Raw genomic sequence first — 24,661 nt, 5'->3', positions numbered from 1 at the left:
GTCCTCAGGTTGTTCCAAACCTGTGTGAGTTTCTGTCTTCTGTTGCGCACAAACGGTAACCAAACTGTTGACGGTAGCCATTGACTTCAACATTCTTCAAAATATCTTCTTTTGTACTAATCAGAAGAAAGACTCTCATATAGGTTCGGAACAACTTGAGGGTGGGTAAATGATGACAGATTTTTCATTTCAAGATTATGACAGGAACGTGAATGAAAAAAAGTGATTACACACGATTTGTGTGGTAGGAACAAACAACAGTTTCCCCTAAACACCTCCACCTTCTGTTCTGCCCTCCACACACAGAGAGAGGGTGAGCACAGGTTTGGAAAATGCCAGATGGTTCTGTAACCTCACATGTCTGTCTTTCTCTCTCTCTCTGTCTTTCTGTCTCTTAGGGAGGTGTCAGTTCCTCGGCCTGCTCATTTCCTCAATGAAACTGTGAGAACAGCAGGTTCCTCGTGCTTGGATGCCCAGTAAAGCATGTGCAGTCTTCCCAGTTTGGAAAGCATGTGGGGCCTTGGCATGAAGTCGGATGTTATGTGAAGCTCTTTCCCTACAGGGAGTTTCATAAGCGTTGCTACCTCGTTCCTCTTCGTGGCTCTGTCCCTGGTATTGACATGCAGAACTATGTTGAATATATTAAGCCACATTATGCTGACATTTAGACATACATCTTTTGCCTTGGTTTTATTTCCTGCAAGTATATAGAAACATGCCTGATTTAAAGGGATAGTTCACCCAAAAATGAAAATCACCCCATGATTTACTCACCCTCAAGCCATCATAGGTGTATACGACTTTCTTCTTTCAGAAGAATACAATCGAAGTTAAATTTGAAAATGTCCTGGCTCTTCCAAGCTTTATAATTTCTAATTTCATTTGGTATCTGTCCACGGCGCCCAGCTTGTACTTGTACGAGTTGTTCTAGACGCGACGTGACGCTTCTCGTCCATTGTGCGACCGACTTTAACAGTCAGAGCACAGGCTTTTTGCTTCCTCTACAGGAGAAAGAGGCTCACAGTGTCACCGATTTGGTGCACTTCTTCAGCGAAATAAAGGTTTGTACACATTTTATTTCAATTATAGTCTTTACTGTGCTGTAAATTGTATTATTTTATGCAACGCAACATACAGGGAGGAGATGTCAGTCAGCTGCATCAGCAGCGGTAATTTCGCATGATGGAAATGCCTTTTGCCTGATTTTACTCATTATAATACTGAATTTAATTTAATTTGATATTAAAATATGTTGTCTAATCTCAGTACTGTTTGTTTATGGGCAGGTTATGGAGTCAGTCACGGCATCTTTCAGCTACAAATGAAACGTGAGGCGGCGGTCTGAGGTTTGTAGTTTCACCGGTGAACAGCATCCCATCACCAGCTCAGATTTCAACGACACACCGGCACGAGAATCGGCACTATTTCGGTGAAAAGTGATTACAGAGAATGATTGAATACACTTACATTAAAATGCTATTTTTGTAGCATTTAGACATTTAAAATGTTCCATTTTTTATTTCTAAAATGCTTGATAAATGAGTTTAAATGTATGTAATATTGTAAACTATGCTGTATTCATCCAAATAAATGCAATTTGTCCTATATTTTTGTCCGTGGGTGTTTTTGCTTAATGATAAATGTTCATCTTTTGATTATTGCTGTTGCCTCCATAATTCTGTGTTTGATTTTTAATTTCCCATTTTAAGTCAGCAATATCATAGTTTGAAACAGTTGACTTAAATAAAACAACCCAGCATGTTGGGTAAAAACATAAAAACAAAACAAAAATTACCCAGCATGTGTTCTGTCTGATATTTACCCAGTGTTGGGTTGACAAATAACCCAAGTCAGGTTGTTTTTAACCCAGCATTTTTTAGAGTGTATTCTCGTGAGAACCATTCTTTTTGTAGCAAATGAAAACCAGTCACCAGGCTTATATTGAAATCCTCCCAACATTTTTATTTACAAATTCGCATTTTGTACTTCCAATTCATTACCAGTGTTTTGTTTTTGCTCTTTCTTTTGTGCTTCCGCGTTCGTCACTTCTCACTGGAGTTTACGTCTACGTTGTCCACTAGAGATGAAGCTAGTTTATAAAATTTTAAATATGAATATTTTTCTTACACAATTGCATTGATTCACTTCAGAAGGCCTTTATTTCCTGGAGCATGTGGAGCACTATTTATGATGGATGGATGCATTTTTCAGGCTTAATTTTTGGGTATTTCAGGTATTTGGGTATTCGTCTGAAAGAAGAAAGTCATAAACACCTAGGATGGCTTGAGGGAGAGTAAATAATGGGGTAATTTTAATTTTTGGGTGAACTCTCTCTTTATGATGTTAATCTTGATGAAATACATATAAAATATGAAAAATTCTATCTAAAATAAAATAAGTTCTGTCAGTTGCATTGAAATTATAGACTACAGTGGCCCCCAAAATTATTCGGACACAAGCTATATTTAAAAGGAGTAGTTCCAGCACAAAATTTACTCACCCCCTTTGTCATCCAAAATGTTCATGTCTTTCTTTCTTCAGTTGTAAAGAAATTGTCTTTTGAGGAAAACATTTCAGGATTTTTCTCCATATATTGGACAGAACTTACAAAATGCAGCTTTAAAGGGCTCTAAACAATCCCAGCTAAGGAAGAAGTGTCTAATCTAGTAAAAAAATGACAATTTCTATATTTTTTAACCTCAAATGCTTGTCTTGTCTAGCGCTGCGATGTTTACAAAGTGAACATGCAAAGAAGGTCAAACGGCCGTTACAAAAATAGGTAAAACAGCGATGTAGAACGATTTTGAAGTTAGAGGTGAAAATGAGACGGGAGTTTTTCAACATACCCTAAAGCCTAAAGCCGGGCTCACACTACAGGATTTTTTCAATTCTAACCGATTATAAAAAATCTGGTTGCAGCGCACACATCGCGCTGCATCGGGACCGATCGAGGTGCTCGACAAGATTTTTGCTCTGATTCTCAGGAGGGGAAAATCAGGGCAAAATCGGGCTAAAAATCCTGTAGTGTCTGCATGCGCATGTCAGAGCTAGACAAGACGAGCCTTTGAGGTTAAAAAGTATATACATTTTACAATTTTTTTTTTTTTTAAGAAAATAACCAATTGTAGACAAGACCCTTCTTCCTCGGCTGGGATCGTTTAGAGCCCTTTGAAGCTGCATTTAAACTCCACTTTAAACTGAGAAAGTCCACTATATGGAGAAAACTCCTGAAATGTTAATTTTGTAATTTTGTAATTTTTTTACGACTGAAGAAAGAAAGACATGAACATTTTGGATGACAAGGGGGTGAGTACATTATCTGTATATTTTTAATCTGAAAGTGAACTAATCCTTTAAACATGTATGAATGTAAGGAAAACATGGCACCTTTTTCAAGCTATTGGTTTCACAATAATACTTTTACTAAGTTTCCAATCACAAAACAATATATTATTCAAAATTAAGACAGCTATAAGAACGTCCATGTGAACTTTAGAGAAAATGACTTGAGCAAAAGTGCTTTGTTCTGAGATAATGTTTAGCATCATTTATTTGCAGACTTATTTTGATATTTCAAGTGTTCGAATTCTTTGAGGTCACTTGCCCTCTGTTTTCCTTTTTTGAAACAAAATTAACTCAAAGAGTACTTCATAAAATGTAAAATGTTTAATGTTTTTCAGTAACAAAATCCAGTGAAAGACTTGCAGGCTGACATTTGGAGTAACAGGACTCAGCAGCGACCACAGCATGGATGACAGGTTGCATGAAGTGAGTTCTGTGTGTTTGTGTGGTTTGTGCCACAGCTCTACATGACACAGAAGCAGTTACAAGCATCATCTCTAGCCATGTTGCCCTTTGGCTTAGGTTTAAATGAACTAAAGTTTGAATGTTAAACATTGAAACATTTCCTTAAAGTTTAGACATCAAAACACTGGGAGAAATATCATCAGGAGCTGTTCGAGAACAACGGCTTTAGCCTGCAACAGTTCGTGGGCCTATATACATTATACAATATCTTAATAAATTATATGATCGTTTTCCAAAAATGAACGCCCTGAAATAGAGACAAGATCGAAAGCATACGGAACATTTTTCGCAATTCAAAAGTGACACATGAGTTCACCATAACAATAAATAGAAGAGCTTTAAAGAGCTAATTTGGTTCATACAAAATGGATACACTGAAATATCCCCATATTAACTGGGTGACGTCCCTGTGGCTAATGTGGATTGTGCCTTTTATTGCATGTATTCTGTTTCTAGTTCACATTTACTGCATTTTCCTATTGAGTGTAGGAAGCTTATGTGCTTGAAATCCAGTGTATTATTAGTATTATTATTAGTATTATTTGCACTTACACATACACAGTCAAATCCTCAGAGCTGGATCTGTTAACAAAGGTGAATGGTCCAGATTTTATTTGCAAAACAAAGCCTTCATGAGAATCATTGCACATATGCTACAATTGTACCCCTTCTTGTACCTGTTGCTTAAGGAGAGTTTCCTGAATCGTAAAGGGAAGTTACTCCAAAAATACCAGTCCTTTTGCTTCAAGCAAACTAGGGAGAGGCCAAGTATCATGTATCCTCCAGCAAACACGGGATTTCAGATTTCATTTTTTTGTCGTTGTTCTTGTAGCTGTCCTGAGAAAGGAGGAGAGATGGACATTGAAATGCCAACTGGCTCTTACCTCTCTGCAAACTGTCCTCCCTTCCCTCTGGATCCAATCAGGGCCAGGCCTCAGCCCATTCTCTGCCTTCCCGCGATCCCTTTCTTTGCAAATATCGTATTTATCCAGAGGTAGGAAAAAAAAACCCTCTTCGCTATCCGACCTACAGACACACGTTGAGTATTTTCTCCTCCTTGAGGTTTGAAATTCTTTAATTTCTATTTCTAAAGTAAATTTCCACACAGTAGGCATTTTATCTTACATGGCGAAGTGTAGTCCGCGTCCACACATTGGTAACGTCCCTGCAATTTTCCTTGACGGAAAACAAACAGTCCAGAAGTAATGGCTCCTCTGTCCAATAACTAGCACCTCTCAGTATACAGAAGTGTGAAGCAATAAAAACAACATTCCTTAATTTATAAAAGGCTGCAACTTGTCCTTTGAAAGCAATTCCTGAAGTGTCTGGAGTTGTGAATCCGTTACGCATGCTGCTGCAAAACAACAGGAAAAAAAGGGGAAAAAAAAAAAACAATAGGCAGCAGACACATGCCCATAGTTTCTCTGATGCTGTTTTCTTGAGGTTTCTCCTTTGTCTATCTGTACTGAGGTGAGCCTGTGCTGTCGTCGGACAGAAGCCCGTCCAGGTCGTCCTCCTCAAAGCCGTGAAAGGTGGACGCCTCGCTTTCTGACGTGTCGCCGAACATGTCCAGGACTCCGCCCGTCCTCCTCTTCGCCCTGGTCCCACCGACGCGATCAGCTGACATGCATGACGGACATATCAGCATCACAGTGGAAACACACACAAGTAACACTGCAGTCAGCTAGGACTCACACTCCTCTGAGCTTTGGACAACTTGCAGTCTTTGCTGTTACTCATACATTAAGCGAATATGTGCTTATCACTGCTTGTAGATTAACGTTGCGGCGCATTAATAGCTGTAAGTGAATCGTGAATCATTTACAGGGATTGATTACCCAAAATGAAAATTCTGTCATTATTTACTCACTGATTGACGGAACACAAAGTCATACCGGTTTTTGAGGTGAATGACAGAATTTTCATTTTTGTGTGAACTATCCCTATAAAAAAATTTCTGTTTGTTTGTTTTACTGAGGAATACATCATTTGGTCTCTCCCTGTTCTTGCTATACCATTCGATTATGAGAAGGCAATGAATCACACAGCCAATAAAAAAAAACAAACATAAGGAATGGAAGCATATGAGCAAAATAAATATGAGGATATTTTGCGCACATGAACTGAAATAACTGATAGTGCCCTAAAACGTTTTGAGCATGTTAATATGGAATAGTTAACCCATTCAAGGTCATTTGCTAGCAAAAGCACTTGTGTAAAATAAAAAATGCAAAACACAAGCACACAAAAAGGCCACATCACATATAAATGCTCATTCTCAACACTGCAGGATTTGGCTCACACGTCTATACTTGCAAACACAATGCACATTCTAAATGCAAGCGTGGGGTTTTATTGTTTTTCATTCGAAACTTCTATTTTTTTAAAGACCATGTGGATTGATTTGGTAACTATACAGAGCAAATGTTCTCAGGTCTGCCGTCTTAAAAACTTTTCATGTCAACCTAAGCAGTCTGAATTAGATGCTTTTGGACTTTGTAGTCTTGGCATCAGCCATGAAAAACGGCATGACGTAACGTTTCTTCTGTTTGATTGAATCCCATGACACTCCCACAGCAGTTTCACAGAATTGCACCTGCTTTTCCTTTCAACTCTTATGAAAATAAACTGTGATCTAGCCTTGGTCAAAACAGACGTAGCAGAAAATTAATATCAACTAGATCATAGAAGGTTTTTACTTAAATGTCTTTTGTATGGCAACCAAATAATCTTAGCATTACAACTGACCAAAATAAGGACCAAATATTATTTTTAATATACATTTTTGTTGCACAAAAGATTTTTAAGTAAAAAAATTATATAGTAATTGTTAATTTTCTTATTGCACATCCAAAAGTTATCAAAAGCAGTGAGACTCTTCATATTGAGGTCTTTGTATTATGTTACTGATTACATTTTTAGTTAATAAGTAGTGCTGTCAAAATTAGTGCATTGATGTAGGCGAATAATTTTTCCAGTTTAACAGCATTCAAAATATTTAACGCAGGGGCGGGGCTAAGGTTGGCCAGCCTACTCACTACTGCTTCTGTCTCTTTTTTTCTTGAAAAGATGTGCATTTATTTAGTTGCAGAATGTCTTCACGACCGCGGGAGACAAGCGAGCGCGGGAAAGATACAGGCAGGGGCGGAGCCAGAGATCTGACATCTGATTGGCCACTCCAGGTGCCACCCCAGTAATTAACATGCTACTATTTCATTTTCTTTGTTTATTCGTACTAAAAGAAGTGTTTATTTTAGACTCAAACTCAAGGGTGCGACGCGTATTGTGTTAGTGGCGGATGGTTCACATGCGCTCCCGCTTTGCCTCAGTTAAAGCGAGGCAGGGGGGGCATTCTCAACTTTATTCGCTTGAAATAAACATCGAATGCACATCCGATCCATGTTGAAAGATACACTATAACTTACTGAATGTATAGTGTCTCATGTAATCACTCAATGAGTGTTTCAATCGCATTAAGACAGCAACTAGAAAACATTGTCATAACTGCAGAAAATCAATTCAGTTTCCATAAACTAGAAAAATGTACACTAGAGAGGATAATTTTGCAAAAATTACAGTTATTGTATATTTACTCATATAATTGCTCTTTTAATTATAATTAAAGGAGAACTCCACTTCCAGAACAACAATTGTCATCCCCCTTGTCATCCACGATGTTCATGTCTTTCTTTCTTCAGTCGTAAAGAAATTGTGTTTTTTGAGGAAAACATTTCAGCATTTTTCCCCATATAATGGACTGATATGGTGCCCCGATTTTAAACTTCCAAAATGTAGTTTAAATGCGGCTTCAAATGATCCTAAATGCGGTTGTAAACTATCCCAGTCGACAAAGAAGGGTCTTATCTAGTGAAACGGTTGGTTATTTACATACAATTTAAATACTTTTTATTCTCAAACACTTGTCTTGCCTTGCAGTCCTTGAACTCGGATGATTTTGAAGTTGAGGGAGAACATGAGATGGGAGTTTTTCGACATACCCTAACTGTCATGAACCGGAACAAAAACAGCCCAGGCAGAGTAAGACAAGATGAACCTTTGGCATTAAAAAGTATATAAACTGTATTATTTTTATGAAAATAACTGATCGTTACGCTAGATAAGACCCTTCTTCCTCGGCTGAGATCGTTTACAATCGCATTTGGGATCGTTTGAAGCTGCATTTAAACTGCATTTTGGAAGTTCAAAATCGGGGCGCCATATCAGTCCATTATATGAAGAAAAAATGCTGAAATGTTTTCCTCAAAAAACATAATTTCTTTATTACTGAAGAAAGAAAGACATGAACATCTTGGATGACAAGGGGGTGAGTAAATTATCTGTAAATTGTTGTTCTGGAAGTGGACTTCTCCTTTAATAATGTAAAGATAGAACATTATTATATAAAATGGTAGGCCTATAATATCTGTATACAAAGTTATTGTTACCTCAACAGGGTTGCTGTATAGGGTTCTCTGTATAGTTTAGTTTAGAAATTTCTGAATAATTCTCACTCCAGGCTGAACTCAAAAGCTGGCAGCCCTGTTTTAAGTAAGTTGAAGTTTTAGGTTTCCTGAACAACAATTACAAAATGATCAATTGCTCAAACAAAGTTGCCCAACAGAATTGCTCAAAAAGTTGCCCCGTTTATCATCATCCTAACATTTGAAGTTACGGTGTGTTTAACTAATGTGGGGTAATATGAAGTATGTAATCGTAGGATTTATTCACGCTTTTTTAATGCCAGGTTGGAGTAATACACTGATTTTCTTACATGGTCTATGAACCCCCTGAATTAGCCTTGGCCACCCCATCTATAAAACTCTAGCTCCGCCACTGGCTACAGGTGATGTGAGAGCTCCGGTAGAACAACAGTGAACTGCAGTCAGATGAGATGTTGTCAGGCCAAATGTCAGTAAAAACCAATTTATCTGTTCTGTCAGCCGTTATACTGTGCTCGTAGCACGCGCGCTTCAGTTGCATGCACAAATACGTCAGTGCGCGCTGTAGCCCGTATCATTTCTTATTAAAGCGTGAAACTACGAGCATGCGTTCAGCAGTGGCAGCTCTTAAAGTAATAGCAGCCAAATAACCTAATAACCCAGCTGCTGTGATGTCTGTTATTCAAAGAACAAAAGAAAAAAGAGCAAATCAATAACTTTTGTAGCTTCAAGGATTCATCTATATTTAATTAAGTATTTAGTGTTTGATAACTGTATTTAATTTTCTGTATATTTTCTACTTGCTGAAAGGGCACAGGTAAATAACGGGTTTATGTGAAGATTGTTTTAAGTTCACTTCATTTAGAAGTTGTTATTTAATAAATGTTCAAATTGATAGCTCTCAAACTGATAGCTTATACTATAATGTTGAATGGCTATAGTCAGTGGTTAAACATTATTGCTATCAGTGATTAGGGTTGAGTATCGTTAGAATATCATGAATTCCGATTCTGTTTATCGATTCAATGCTTTTTCGACTTCTGATCGCAAGTGTAGCCATACTTTGGAGCGCTATGCACTTAGATTAGCGAGCAAGGTCCTGGCAGATCGCTAGGTCGGGTCCTCACAGATGAAAAAAAAAAACGCATATAGGAATCAATAGGTGGAATCGAAATTTTAATTTCACAATAAGTATCCGATTCCTGACCTTAAGTATCTGATTCTGGAATCAGAATCGATTTTTTCGATACCCAACCCTATCAGTGATACTCGTCCTTCAGTCATAAAAAAGATGCCTTTAAACAAATATTAAAAATATACTGTCTTTATGTCATTTCTAAAGTAATTTGAAGATTTATTGTGAAATTGCCATATAAAAGTATATTTAAAAACTTTAATGTTTTTAATGTCTTGATTAATCGCGATTAATTTAAGTAAAAATGTGCGATTAATTCGTTTTTTGTTTGTTTGTTTGTTTGTTTTTTATCGTTTGACAGCACTATTAATAAGTAATTTATACTGGAATTAATTTTTTAAATAAACGACCAATCTCTCCTCCCATGTGCTTTTAATCAACATGTTTGTTAAAACCGCAAGAATTCATGAATAAACACCAAGACTGCAACAGATAAACAACTGCATGGAAACAGTGGTAATCTGCCCATCTCTGAACTACTGTGCTGGTTTCCAGGACACAGATTAAGCCTAGTTTGGGTTTATATCACAGCTAATGGCAACACTCCATTAAAAAAGCCTTTCTAGTAGAATTAATCTGTGTCTGGGAAATCATTTCTATATGACACCGCTATGCCAAGCCAAACCCAAATCACAACAACTCAACGAAACTCCATAAAATAAATAAACAAACATGCTCTATAGCAAAAAACACGAAAAGATGGGATATGCACAAACAAGCTGATGAAATGCGCTATTGATGCATGGCATGATCAAGCTTTAAATGGGATTTTTCTTTTGGTGGATATATGTATACTAAACTTTATGGGCTTTAAAATGTATATCACTATGTGGTGTTTTACTGTTGTGTGCAAACTTTTCCACATTTAATTCCCTTAAAAACAAGAATGATGTGTGTGTATAATGATCATACATTTCTGTTTTTTTTTTTTTAAATAGAAGACTAACATGTCTTAAACCTACTATGTCAATACTAACATCTACGTGCATCTGATTTGTAGACAAATCTTATTGACTTGAAATACAGATACTGTAATCTGACCCATTTTAGAGCACCACAGACTCTTACATTCATTACAGAGAGAGAGAGAGGAAAAAAAAGTGAATACTTTTACTGTTTCTTTGTATTTACTACTAAAACATCTGGCAATCTTTTTATAATTTCAACCAGATTAGTACTGGCTATGCCATAGTAAACATCTCCCTCAGAGTGAAATTAAAACAAGATGGAGGTGAAACTACCCTTCTTGATCTAACATGGGCAGATACTGTAACTGTGAGTAACAGAGAATACAGTGACGTGAAAGACTCACCAGAGCGGCCGCAGTCTGAGCAGGAAACCAGCTCCTCAGCCTGGCCTGTCTTCCTGTTAGAGCCTGAGTCTCCCAGACAGAAGTCACAGTAGTCATTAGGGATGATCGTGCCATCAGGCCCTTTCTGTGCTGTAAAAATAGTGCAAATTAAAAAGGGGAAGAGAACAGTGGCACACCCTAGCAAGCTTAAAAAAAAAGCATTACTTCTAGGCAATTTTTAAAAATTAAAATAGAAACATTTGTGTGTGCTATGTATTTATCTATGTGTTTATTGAATACTGAATAATATCTGTTAGAATATTTATATAGAATATGTAGACATTGAGGCAGCTCACTAGTGTTTAGAATAGAGCACATACAGTAGTTTCTACTAACTACTGTTACTAAGACTGGATTTTGACACAAATTTCATGATTCGATTCTACTCAATATCGATTTTTTGGCATATTTTTTAAAGGAAAATAAAATCACTCTACTAATGCTGTAAAGTATACATGGGAGTCAGTTGGTACTGCATTTCTATAATATTAAAGATTCAAATTAGCTGATTTATACAAACTTAAATTACACTCAATGAAGTTTTTATAATATTAAAGTTAGAATTATAATATATTTCTGCTCCAATTCGTTTTTTGAAATACAAACATTTAAATGGAGGCAGTCATAAAAACTTGATGGACCTATTAAAACTTAAATAATGAAGAACAGTAAAAAATATAATGAATATGTTATATGGTGCATATATTTAGCTAAATTTTTCTAGCTTACTAATGAGCTTATGGTCACTGAATATGTTTTTTCCGAGGCAAATGTGACGTTACGTGACATTGTACAATCTGTTATATTAATGTCTCTCCGCAGTTAAAATGCTAAATTAGTGATTACATGAGACAGGATATGGATTTCAGTATGTTGTATTCTCAACATAACTTCTGATATTCATTCATGTTTATTTTGTGCTGTAACGGTATCAAAACGATGGATTTCACGTACGCTTTGCACTGCCACTTTTCTTAAACTGAGGTGCAGGGTTGCCAGGTTTTCACAACAAAAGGTTTTCCCTCCCAACTGCTACTCAAAACTAGCCCAATCGCATTTCGATGGGGTGGGGGGGAGGTTTAAATCATGTTCAGAGGGATAAAGTACAAATTTTTTTGTACTAAATATGAAGGGCTAAATATGACATTATTGGGGTCGCTTAAACCTGCTGACATCAAAAACAACCCATGACAACAGTGTCAAAGTACCCCAATTCAATGACTTGGCAACACTGCTGAGGTGCTACAGCTATTTGTCACTTCACATCAAATAGCACCAAAACGGTATTTATAGTTTAAGCATTGCAATAAAATTGACAGAATTTGAAATCGGAGACTTTGTTTCATATCAAAAGCAACAAATCACAAAGCCTATAGTGATTTATTGGACAGGATGTGTGCTACAATGTTCTGAAAACAGGTTAAACTAACCAATTCTTGGAATCAATATTGTTTCGTAAAGATGAGATTCAATTAAAATCGAGAAATCAATTTTTCACCCAGCCCTAACTATTATGCTAAAATTCACACTGGGATGTTGAGTACAGAGTGTTACAATGATTTTATCATTGTTAAAGTCGCAATGTAACATCAGTAGCATAAGTAGATGTGACATACATCTAAGTGAAACGTATTACCAAAATATAACAGTTCAATCCACTTGCTGATTAACTTAATTGATTGACTTAATGATGTCTGGTAAAAACCACCAGAAAAAAGTCTGTCATTTCATTGAGTAATGACATTTTTTTCAAACTTGGAGCAACGAGGAGGTAAAGTGCCTTTTATAAGCTCTTTGTGAACTCGCATGTGGTGAAAATAAATTCATATACATGCAACAATGTGCGTGCTTAGTCCAGCAGACGGCTTAGTGTTCACACTGGCATTTTTGACAGCGAACCTAAAGGTACAGCGATACGGTCACAACTTGATTGGTCGTGTTGAGTGATGTATATCTTGTGACGGAACTCACTGAACACTCCAAACAAAAGAAAAAAGGTGTATTTGACTTAAAGGAGAAGTCCACTTCCAGAACAACAATTTACAAATAATGTACTCACCCCCTTGTCATCCAAGATGTTCATGTCTTTCTTTCTTCAGTCTTGAAGAAATTATGTTTTTTGAGGAAAACATTTCAGCATTTTTCTTCATATAATGGACTGCTATGGTGCCCTGAGTTTGAACTTCCAAAATGCAACGAACTCAAACGATCCCAAATGCAGTTGTAAAGATCACAGCCGAGGAAGAAGGGTCTTATCTAAAGAAACAATCGGTTATTTTCATAAAAATAATACAATTTATATACTTTTTAATGTCAAACGCTCGTCTTGTCTTACTCTCTCTGAACTCCAACCGTATTTTCTCCCTCAACTTCAAAATCGTCCTATATCACTGTTTTACCTTTTTTGTTGAGGGTGTTTGATCTTTTTTGCATGTTCACTTTGCAATGACTGGGTCGGTACTTCTGCAGCGATGTAGGATGATTTTGAAATGATTTTTGAAGTTGAGGAAGAAAATATGGTCGAGTTTTTCGACCCTAACTGTCTTGAGCCAGAATACACAGTTCAGGGAGAGTAAGACAAGATGAGCATTTAAGATTAAAAAGTATTTAAATTGTATTTTTTTTAATGAAAATAACCGATCATTTCGCTAGACAAGACCCTTCTTCCTCAGCTGGGATTGTTTACAACCGCATTTGAGATCGTTTGAAGCATTTAAGCTGCATTTTGGAAGTTCAAACTCGGGGCACCATATCAGTCCATTATATGGAGAAAAATGCTGAAATGTTTTTCTCAAAAAACATAATTTCTTTACGACTGAAGAAAGAAAGACATGAACATCTTGGATGACAAGGGGGTGAGTACATTATCTGTAAATTGTTGTTCTGGAAGTGGACTTCTCCTTTAAAGCAGCGATAATCAGACCAATCAGTGAATGCTGTCATACACTTGCAGCGCCGCTTTAAGTCGAACGCACCTTTTCCTTTTGTTTGGAGTGTTTGGTGAGTTCCGTCACGAAATATACGTCACTCAACCTGACCAATCAGGTTGTGAATGTATCGTTATGCCTTTAGGTTCGATATCTTTATGTTCGCTGTCAAAAATGCCAGTGTGAACGCTTAGCGGACCAGGACCAAATGTATCATTTTTCTTTTTGGTCCGAACCAAATGAACCAAACGAACTGAACTACAAGTGTGAACACACCCTTGGTAGGTTAGATGTTAGAACAGAGTCCTAGATATTAAAACGCTTATTTTACACTTAAAATGATTACTAACTTACGTTTGTGATTCTCGTGGTGGACAGGAGGAGATTGGGGGATTTCAGGTTCACGTTCTTCCTCACCCTCCTCTTCAGCAAGGTGAGTATGGGTGTAATGGTAGCTTAGTCCAGGCCGGTTTTTGTAACGCTTCCCACAAACTAAGATAAAAAACATTGGTCACAATGAGATTCATTTTACTGGCAAAAACTTCTTATTTAGTGTCAAACAATCAAGCTGGGATGCTAACACATATCTAAGAAATTCACAAAGCAGCTAGCTGTGGAGTCAAAGCGCTATCACAAAATCTACATCGCATGTTCTCAGCCAGTGAGAGAGACATGCGGGGTGTAAGAACAGTGTTAAAGGCACAGTATTAGCACTGCAACCCCACAGTGTGTCTTCGTGAACACGTACAGGTGCTGCTAGGTGTCGTAGCAAGTTCTCTGCACTGACTGTACCTGTAAATTGAGTGTAATTGGTAATGTGACCTTGAATATTGAATACGTGATTGAATGAATATCACTTATAATGACACCTCCGTCACTACTATAGACTACAAGGCATACTATACTGTATGCCTTGGGGGTATTTATATGTAGCTTTTAATGTGGTCAGGTGCTGAAAACACATGTTAATGTCAGTTGGCCTATTACATTACAGACTTGGGATATATATCACATAACTATATCATAGTGTTGGTGTGTTTAATGGATACAGAATACAAATGAATTGCTGTTATTAAACATGTTGGCTTAGGTTGTCATATTATGTAAACCTCAGAGCAGAAAAGATTTCCTTCTGTCTACAGGAGGATGCAGTAAACATGTCAAGCATCTGTGGGTTGCAGACTGCAATACCAGCAAGGTAAGCACAATATTTTCACAGTAATAAATTCTCTCACTACAAGTCTATAAATAAAGGATGGACAAACCATACAGAAGGAAAGCATGTGTACAGTATCTGAAGAAGATCACAAATAGGACTTTTTTTTAAAACACAACAAACTGATTTAGATTTATGTTAGGTCTGTGTCTTATGGATTTTTAGTACATTTTCAATATATTTTTATACATTTTGTATTACATTTTCAATAGTTTTATGTGCTGACGAACATACTAAAGCACATACATTACCAGTCAAAAGTTTTTGAACAGTGAGATTTTTAATGTTTTTCATCAAAGAAGTCTCTTCTGTTCACCAAGTCTGTATTTATTTGATCCAAAGTACAGCAAAAACAGTCAAATTTGTACATAATTTTTACTATTTAAAATAACTGTTTTCTATTTGAATATATTTTAAAATCTAATTTATTCCTGTGATCAAAGCTACATTTTCAGCATCATTACTCTAGTCTTCAGTGTCACATGATCCTTCAGAAATCATTCTAATATGCTGATTTGCTGTTCAAGTAACAGTTTTTTGTTGTTATTATTATTATTATCAATATTTAAAACAGTTGAGTACATTTTTTTTAGGATTCTTTGATGAATAGAAAGATCCAAAGATCAGCGTTTTTCTGAAATAAAATGCTTTTGTAACATTATACACTATACCATTTAAAAGTTCAGAATCAGTATAATTTTTGGGAAAGAAATTATGGAAATTAATACTTTCATCTAGCAAGGATGCTTTTAATTGATCAAAATTGATGATAAAGACGTATAATGTTACATAAGATTTCTATTTCAGACAAACACTGTTCTTCTGAACTTTCTATTCATCAAAGAAACCTGAAAAAGTTCTACTTCGCTGTTTTCAACATAATAATAATAACAATAAATGTTTTTTGAGCAGCAAGTCAGACTGCACTGTAAAAAATAAAAAACACAATTTGTTGAGTCAGCTTAAAATAATTTGCCTTAAAATTTTAATTTCAGTCAACTAAAATAAGTTTAGTCAACTTGAAATGTTAAGTTGTACTAAGTAACAACTTAGATATTTGTGTTTGCTAAACTTAACAGATGGGTAAGTAACCCAGCTGCCTTAAAATTTTAAGTTGATTCAACTTAAATATCTAAGTTGTCACTTAGTATAATTTAACATTCAAAGTTGAATAAACTTTTTTGAGTTGACTGAACTTAAAATTTTAAGGCAGCCAGGTTACAAATTATTTTAAGTTGACTCAACAAATTGTTTTTTACAGTGTACTACAATGATATGAAATCACATATATTTCAAAATATATTCAAATAGAAAACAGTTATTTTAAATAGTAAAAATATTTCAAAATTGTACAGTTTTTCCTGTACTTTGGATCAAATAAATGCAGGCTTGGTGAGCAGAAAAAAAACTTAAAATCTTACTGTTCGAAAACTTTTATCTGGTAGTGTATTAGCACATAAATTTATAAAACTATAATACATTTTTAGTTAATTGCAATTAACATACAATTAATCTATGTTCTAAAATATTACATTCAATTCTTATTAAGTATATTCTTATAAAGTATTTTATTTCTGTACTAAGAAGTTTGCTAAACTTAAAAAAAAGTTGTTTCAACTTAAAAAAGTAAGTGTTCGTGCTGCCTTAGAATTTTACGTTTATTCAACATGAAATGTTAAGTTGTACTACGTGAAAACGTGGATATTTGAGTTGAGTAAACTTACATTTTTAAGGCAGCACAAACACTTACGTTTTTAAGTTGAAACAACTTTTTTTTTAACAGTGTACTTTTTCACAAGGGTAGTGAGATAAAAAAATTAATCAAGTAAAAACGATTTTACAAGTCAACAATATGTCTTCATCTCATGTGATTGTTTAATGTAATCACATTTGTTAATTTCTGTGAGAAAAAATCCTTAGTGCACCTTTATATATTTGATGTAACAGATGTTATTTTTGTACAGACTGCTGAATCGTATAGTCGTACACAGGAATCGTTAAGGCAGATCATGTAGTATGGAAAAGGTAAGCAACTACATGCATTTCATTTCAGCAAACTGCACATCCAGAGTCAATCATGTCAGCAATGCAGCAGATTTTACCTAGAGCAGGACCTGCGATCTAGGTGTGGCAATGAAAAGGCTACGTGCTCAAGCTTTGCTATTTTAGCAGCGGTGTTGTTAGCCATGCGTGAAAGCTTTGGCCAAGCAGCGTGAAATATCAGCAGCAGCTACAGAGTAAAGACTGAACTAGCTAATTTATGTTAATAATCCCTCCCCGACATGAGCATTAACCGTTTAGCCTTGTCATTAGCATAGCCCACATGTCCGAGCAAGAGGAAGATGGCAACATGGCTGAATACCTGAGTCAGCAGTTTTTGAGTTATGCTTTTGTTTGTATCTGTCTGAAACAGAGGAGACACAAAGCAAAAGAGGAGACAGAAAACAAAATACAGGAAGTAAGTTACATTCAGAGAGGCCTCCGGAACCCAAAGTAGCTCTAGTATCTCCTCGGGTAGTCACATGCTTTTGATATTATAACAGGCCACCATGCCAAGATGAGAAACACAGGCAGGTACCGTATGAAAAAAACATGAAAGACGTTTTTTAGGACCCAAAGTAGGACAGTCAAACAACAGTACAGTTCAAAACCAGTCAGACAATAAACATTAATTGTTTGATTTGACAGCAGTGTGAAATGAAAAATAAATACTACTATTATATTTCTACTAATTTATACTATTATTCAGAGGGGTCCAAAAATCTGAGACCTCTAGTGTCTCTTTTTACTTTCATATCACATTTTTACAGTTTAACTTAAAATAATTGAATTAGGGCTTTACGATTAATTGCGATTTTATATATATATATATATATATATATATATAAAAATACAAAACATTTAAATATTTAAGAAATATTTATTATAATTTTTATAATTTTAGACAAAAAAAGAAAAAAATAGGGCTGTCAAACAATTAATCACAATTATTCACGATTAATCGTTTGACAGCCCTAAACTGAATACAAATGATATTATCTGCATAACAATTATTTAAGTGAAAGAAAAAAAAAATCTTAAAGATCTCACACATTTGATTATCTAATTGCAGATATTTCTGATTAATTTTTTGTCATATTTTTTTAGGGCTGCCAAACGATTAATCGTGATTAATCGCATACAAAATAAAAGTTTAAGTTTGCCTAATATATGTGTGTGTACTGTGTGTAATTATTATGTATATATAAATACAAACAAATGTATATCTTAAATGTATGTGTGTGTGTGTGTGTGTGTGTATATATATATATATATATAAGAAATATTTACAAGTATATTTATTTATTATAATTTTGATATAATTTATATGATATATAAATCAAAATATTTTGTACATAACATATTTCTCTTAAATATATACATTAATTTGTGTGTATTTATATATACATAATAATTCCACACAGTAAACAAACATATATGAGGCAAACACAAACTTATTTTGTATGCGATTAATCGCAAATAATCGTTTGACAGCCCTATTTTTTTCTTTTTTTGTCTAAAATTTCTATGAATTTCACAAATTTTAACGAGGTTCAAAATTTAATAAAAATCTGATTTTGAAAATTTGGATTTTCTAAGTGGTCTCAGACATTTGGACTCAAATGCATAATGCCAAATTAGGTTATTTTTTTTTCCCTAATTCATTGGTATTTCAAACGTATATAAAATTATATATCTATTTCAACTTAAAATTAAGGCACAAAGGTTGCATATGAAAGTTGAAAATTGACTTACTGTCACAAACGTAGGGTTTATCCTGATCGTCGTTGGCCACTGCTTCTGTTCGCCTGCGCCCAGAGCCTCGACCCTGATCAACAAACAACAGAAAATGACATGATATAATACTTTCTTTTTGTTTAGATCATTTCTCGTTCATTTTTTCTTAGTTTCTGCATACACCGTAAGTCAAAGAGATCGACACAGGTATTCTTTTTCATGTTTTTTTTCTCTCTCCGGTGTCAGTCCACCCTGGTCTTGGTCTCGATCCGTCTCTTTTTCTTGCTCTCACTTGCCTTTTTTCCTTTACACCATCCACAGACTTTGATGAGTCATGCTCATCACTCACCCTGCCTTTGTTTCGATGCTTCCTCTTTGGTGTGTCCACTTCAAAATCCTCATCGTCATGGAAACCATCCCCATTTTCATCTGCCTCAAGAACCCTCTGCAGAAAATGAAGAAAGTTGGGGTCAGCGATTAGATGACTAAGATTAATGCACCACACAAGAAAAGACAATAGTCTCCTTGTAGACTGGCTTTTTGTGGTTTAAGAAAAACTAAAAGTTAATTATTTTATGAATGGGCCATTGAATCATTCAGTCAACTCATTCATTCAGAAATGAAACAGCACCTACTGTGTGTTGTTCGACATTACCTTAATATTAACTTTTATTCAAATTTTGTATAAAAACAAGATTTATCTGAATGATATTTGGGTACAGCGTCTCCTTAGTTTGTGTTATGTTGAAGGATATATAGTAATGTGAAGTGCATTATGTAGAAAGCAAGCTGCAGTTTGTGTTTTGTCGAGTCTAGTGGTCCTTGCCCTAATAATGCGGTATTGTTTGCCAGAAGGTAGGAAGCAAAACAGCTTGCGGCTGGGGTGGATGGGATCTCAGATGATGGATTGGGCTTTACAGCGACAGTGAATGGTGGATATCGCTGATTGATGGTACATTGCATATTAAAATGCTCTGCGCCATCACCTTAAAGCATCTCTGCTGGGTTTGGTAGTACTTTTATATCATACAGTAATGCAGCAATTAAAAAGCAAAAGTAACTAAAATGTCCTTAAATCTAGGAAATGCAAATTATAAGTAGGGCTGGGCGATATGGCCAAAAAATTATCACGATAAATGTCAAATTTTGATTTCTTTCAAGTTTAAAGGCAGATTTTTGCTACAGTGTGAAAGTTGTTAAAAACCAGACGGTTAAAAGTGGCTTTAAATTATTGTGTTAATTATTATAGTGTGAATTCTTCACACTTTTTTCCAGTCATTTTCCTTAACTAAATAAATGTGGTTGTAAATGATCCCAGCTGAGGAAGAAGGGTCTTATCTAGCGAAATGATCGGTTAGTTTCATAAAAATAATACTATATGTATACTTTTTAAATGTCAAACACTCGTCTTGTCTGGCTCTGCCTGAACTGTTTTTGTTCCGGTTCATGACAGTTCGGGTATGTCGAAAAAACCCCATCTCATGTTCTCCCTCAACTTCAAAATCGTCATGTATTGCTGTTTTACCTTTTTTGTTGAGGGAGTTTGATCTGCAGTGATGTAGGACGATTTTGAAATTATTTTTGAAGTTGAGGGAGAAAATACGATTGGAGTTTTTCGACATACCCTAACTGTCTTGAACCAGAATACACAGAGTTCAGGGAGACCAAGACAAGACGAGCGTTTGAGAATAAAAAGTATTTAAATTGTATTTTTTTAAAGTAAATAACCGATCGTTTCGCTAGATAAGACCCTTCTTTCTCGGCTGGGATCGTTTACAGCCACATTTGGGATCATTTGAAGCCGCATTTAAACTCCATTTTGGCACCATATCAGTTCATTACTGAAACGTTTTCCTCAAAAAACATAATTTCTTTACAACTGAAGAAAGAAAGACATGAACATTTTGGATGACAAGGAGGTAAGTACATTATCTGTAAAATGTTGTTCTGGAAGTGGACTTCTCCTTTAAGTCTGACACTGACACTCATGCACGTCCAAACCAATGAAGGCCCTTAAAAAGGACTGTCGATGTGTTACCTGGATTTCCAGTAGTGTCTCTTCCTCTTTAGAGTTATTGTTCCTCTTGTCCAAGATCCCATCACCTCGTAACAGTGCCTCCAAGGCTGTGGCCTCCGTCGCTGGGGCTTCTCTCTTGGCCATCAGCTCAGCCTCTAAACACAAATGAAAGATGTGGAAAATGAGAATGTCAAGTAAACAGCCAGTACAAGCAGCTTCTTTGAACCTCTCATCCATTAAAGGATTAGTTCACTTCCAGAACAAAAATTGGCAGATAATGTACTCACCCCCTTGTCATCCAAGATGTTCATGTCTTTCTTTCTTCAGTCATAAAGAAATTATGTTTTTTGAGGAAAACATTTCAGGAATGTCTCCATATAGTGGACTTCTATGGTGGACTATAGTGGACTTCTATGGTGCCCGCAAGTTTTAACTTCCAAAATGCAGTTTAAATGCAGCTTGAAAAGGCTTTAAATGATCCCAGCCGAGGAAGAAGGGTTTTATCTAGCGAAAACGATTGGCCAAATTAATATTTATACACATTTTAACCACAAATGCTCGTCTTGTCTAGCTCTGCGATGCGCATGCATCCGGTTCAAGACAGTTAGGGTATGTCGAAAAACTCCTCCAACTTCAAAATCGTCCTACATTAGGGTGACCACCTGGCAATAGGGCTGTTGCGGGACAATGCAAGACACGTGTGAGACTGATACATTTTCTACCATTACCGTTACTGATTACATCTGTTGTCATATGCGCTGATCTGTGTTTCTGAGAAACCACCTGCGAGAGAAGAGATTTGTGCTTGCGCATTTTGATGCATTACAAAAATGCGCTGCAGATAATTACGAGTGACTGTCTGTTAAAATTTCAAATTATAAAATATTTAAAGCAAAAAATGCGCTGCAGACATTTGTCATTAAAACAATGCCACAGAAACCACCTTAAACCTTTTTTTTTAAATGAATGAAGAATATCTTGTTTTTCCATGTGCGCTCGACCATTTTTTTGTCTGTGGTTCTAGATCACTTGATGTGGTCCGCAAATCCTTTGTGCAGAAACTATGCCGCAAAAAGAATAAAAAAAAAGCTTTCTTAAAAAGGCAAAAGAACGCATGGACATTTTCTTAATATGATCATTAAAAACCAACAGACTGATGAAAATGCGGGACATTTTCTCAATATGCAACGTACGGGACAAGAGGTGAAAATGCTGTGCGGTACAACGCAAAGCGGGACAGGTGGTCACCCTATCCTACATACCCTAATTGTCTTGAACTGGATGCATGTGCATCGCAGAGCTAGACAAGACAAGCATTTGTGGTTAAAAAGTGTAGAAATATTAATTTATTTAAGAAAATGACAAATGGTTTTGCTAGATAAGACCCTTCTTTCTCGGCTGGGATCATTTAGAGCCCTTTGAAGCTGCCTTTAAATGGCTATTTTGGAAGTTCAAACTTGCGGGCACCATAAAAGTCCACTACACTGTAAAAAAAATAAAAAACACAATTTGTTGAGTCAGCTTAAAATAATTACTTTTAAGTTCAGTCAACTTGAAATGTTAAGTTGTACTAAGTAACAACTTACATATTTGTGTTTGCTAAACTTAACAGATGGGTAAGTAACCCAGCTGCCTTAAAATTTTAAGTTGATTCAACTCAAATATCTAAGTTGTCACTTGGTATAATTTAACATTTCAAGTTGAATAAACTTTTTTTGACTAAACTTAAAAAAAGTTTAAGGCAGCCAGGTTACAAATTATTTTAAGTTGACTCAACAAATAGTTTTTTACAGTGTATATGGAGATTATTCCTGAAATGTTTTCCTCAAAAAACATAATTTCTTTACAACTGAAGAAGGAAAGACATGAACATCTTGGAAGACAAGGGGGTGTGTAAATTATAAATTACATTTTTGTTCTGGAAGTGCACTAATCCTTTAGGTCTGAGACAGAAATTCTATTACTTGTGCGAAAAGGTGTATGTTCTTCTGTATTTCTAAATATTTCTATTTATTTCTAGGTTTAAATAAAACCTCAGACTAAAGTCCCAGATTCTGGACCTCACTGTATATCTAAATAAGATGTACAATCATAGAGACCCTGGCATTGAATCACTTTTCTCAAGTCACTTTATGAAAGCATCCATTTCACACAGGCAGACAGATTGTGTGTGTTTTCCACCATCAGTTTGGGTAGATTTCTTGGACACACCAGCCATCAATATGTTTTTATAGGGTGGATAGCTTTTCAAGCCTCATTAAAGGTGAAAAGCTCCAGGTGCTGAAGATAAACTGGAGGATGTGTGTGTTTGGAGGAGAAGTGAGGAGAGAAATAGTCTTAGGCTGTGTCACATTTCACTCCCTAGATCTTTATTATGTGAACTGGTATATCGTAAAATAAAAAATCGGGCACTAGCAAGGACCTGGATTCACTGAACGCTGGAAAACTCATGATTTATTTACCTATAACATAACTGCAAGATCATGCATTCAAACATGCATAAAACAGCGTTAAAATAATAGTAATAAAAGTAATAAAATCTTTGCCTAATGAATATATTAACTGACTGGCTACCTATTTAAAGGTTTAATAAAACGAAATATATTTAATGGAATCTCTAATTCCTGTATAAACCTTTTACTGGCTTTTTGAATGCAAAATGTAAGAAAAAAATTAAGATTTAAGAAGATGTTCATTCCCGATGAGCATCTGGTGATCATTTCCTAGTAAACATCTGATGTGCATTCTGGGTAGGGAGTGAACGTTTCATTGCACAGGATCCATTTTGACAATGGAAAGCCTTAGTAATGGCTGACTCTCTGAGAAGTTCACTTACTAGTTAACTAAGACGTGGATAGAAACACACCCTTAGGTCTGTCTCAACGTTTTCATTGTTTTCTGATCTATAATCTGCATCAGTTGAGTTAAAGTGTTCCCTGAAGCTGTGGTTTCTGACAGCCATATCGTGTTCGCTGCAAGATGTTCCTACTCGGTATGTGTGTACATGATTGAGAATGTTTTTATGAATCTCTGTCCTTGTCTTTATTCTCTTTGTGTCTGATTGAGCCGAGACACACTCTTCCCCTGGGAGAGGAGCTGAAAATAGCACAGGCTGCCAGTCAGGGGGCTGATTGCAGCCGCCCATCCCCCGTTTCCAGCCGCCAATCATGAACAAGAGGCTAAGAGAGGTTGATGTCTACAGACACAAATCATAAGGTCTTAATCATCGCAATATAATACAGCGCTGCAATATTTATGCATGCCATTAAATCACGACATTGGCACCGAAAAGGCACGCGCTGACTGGAAAGACTATGTACTGCTTTTAATTAAGAATTTAGCAAGATTGCCCTGAGGAGTCCGTTTCATATGGCAAAATGTAGAGCGTAATGAATATATCAGTTTACTGAGATGCAGCTATTTGGTGTTGTCATAGTGGCGTGATTATATAGCAGACAAAATAGCCTGATTGAATTAGTTTATTGAATTAGACGCTGTTTTACATGCCACATCTGCTATGGAGAAAAAAAAAGCATATGAGGATTTACATTGGAATTGAGCTTGCTTGCTTGCTTGTCGTTATGAAGCGGATTTGGATGGGATATTGGACACCGAACCTGTTTACAGTGGCTGAGGACCCAGAAATGTACAACACAAACACATTTCAGACAGGAAGCGAAGGAACGATGTCCTGCTGTAACGGACCAGAATTATGCCTCGTTATAGTGTAAATATTACGATTCCAGGACTCTGGAAAAGACATAACTTAAGGGGATAGTTCACTCAAAAATGACAATTATGTCATTGTTTACTTATCTTCATGTTGTTCCCAAACTGTTTGACTTTCTTTCTTCCATGCAACATGGAGGATAGTGTACCGACCACTTTTATGCTGCTTTTACATGTTTTTTGAGCTTGAAATGTCCAGACTT

The 24,661-nt window shown here is 35.9% G+C and overlaps 1 protein-coding gene across 2 annotated transcripts in view; it reads right to left on the bottom strand.

Moving 5' to 3' along the window:
* The window catches only part of dpf3 (double PHD fingers 3), a 50,132-nt gene that overhangs the window by 6,076 nt on the left and 19,395 nt on the right, over positions 1–24,661 (bottom strand). The window contains exons 2-7 of one of the 2 annotated variants that reach the window (XM_051138940.1): positions 20,751–20,884; positions 19,062–19,157; positions 18,731–18,803; positions 17,298–17,339; positions 14,074–14,211; positions 10,754–10,882 (exon numbers count right to left, since the gene is read on the bottom strand). In XM_051138940.1, coding sequence (XP_050994897.1) covers positions 10,754–10,882; positions 14,074–14,211; positions 17,298–17,339; positions 18,731–18,803; positions 19,062–19,157; positions 20,751–20,884 — 612 coding nt within the window. The remainder of the gene's footprint in view (positions 1–10,753; positions 10,883–14,073; positions 14,212–17,297; positions 17,340–18,730; positions 18,804–19,061; positions 19,158–20,750; positions 20,885–24,661) is intronic. The other variant, XM_051138941.1, reaches the window with a different exon arrangement.

Source organism: Labeo rohita, chromosome 20, assembly GCF_022985175.1.
Source record: "Labeo rohita strain BAU-BD-2019 chromosome 20, IGBB_LRoh.1.0, whole genome shotgun sequence".
NCBI lineage: Eukaryota > Metazoa > Chordata > Actinopteri > Cypriniformes > Cyprinidae > Labeo > Labeo rohita.
Note: the sequence above shows the minus strand (reverse complement) of the source record. Positions and strands in the feature narration are given on the sequence as shown.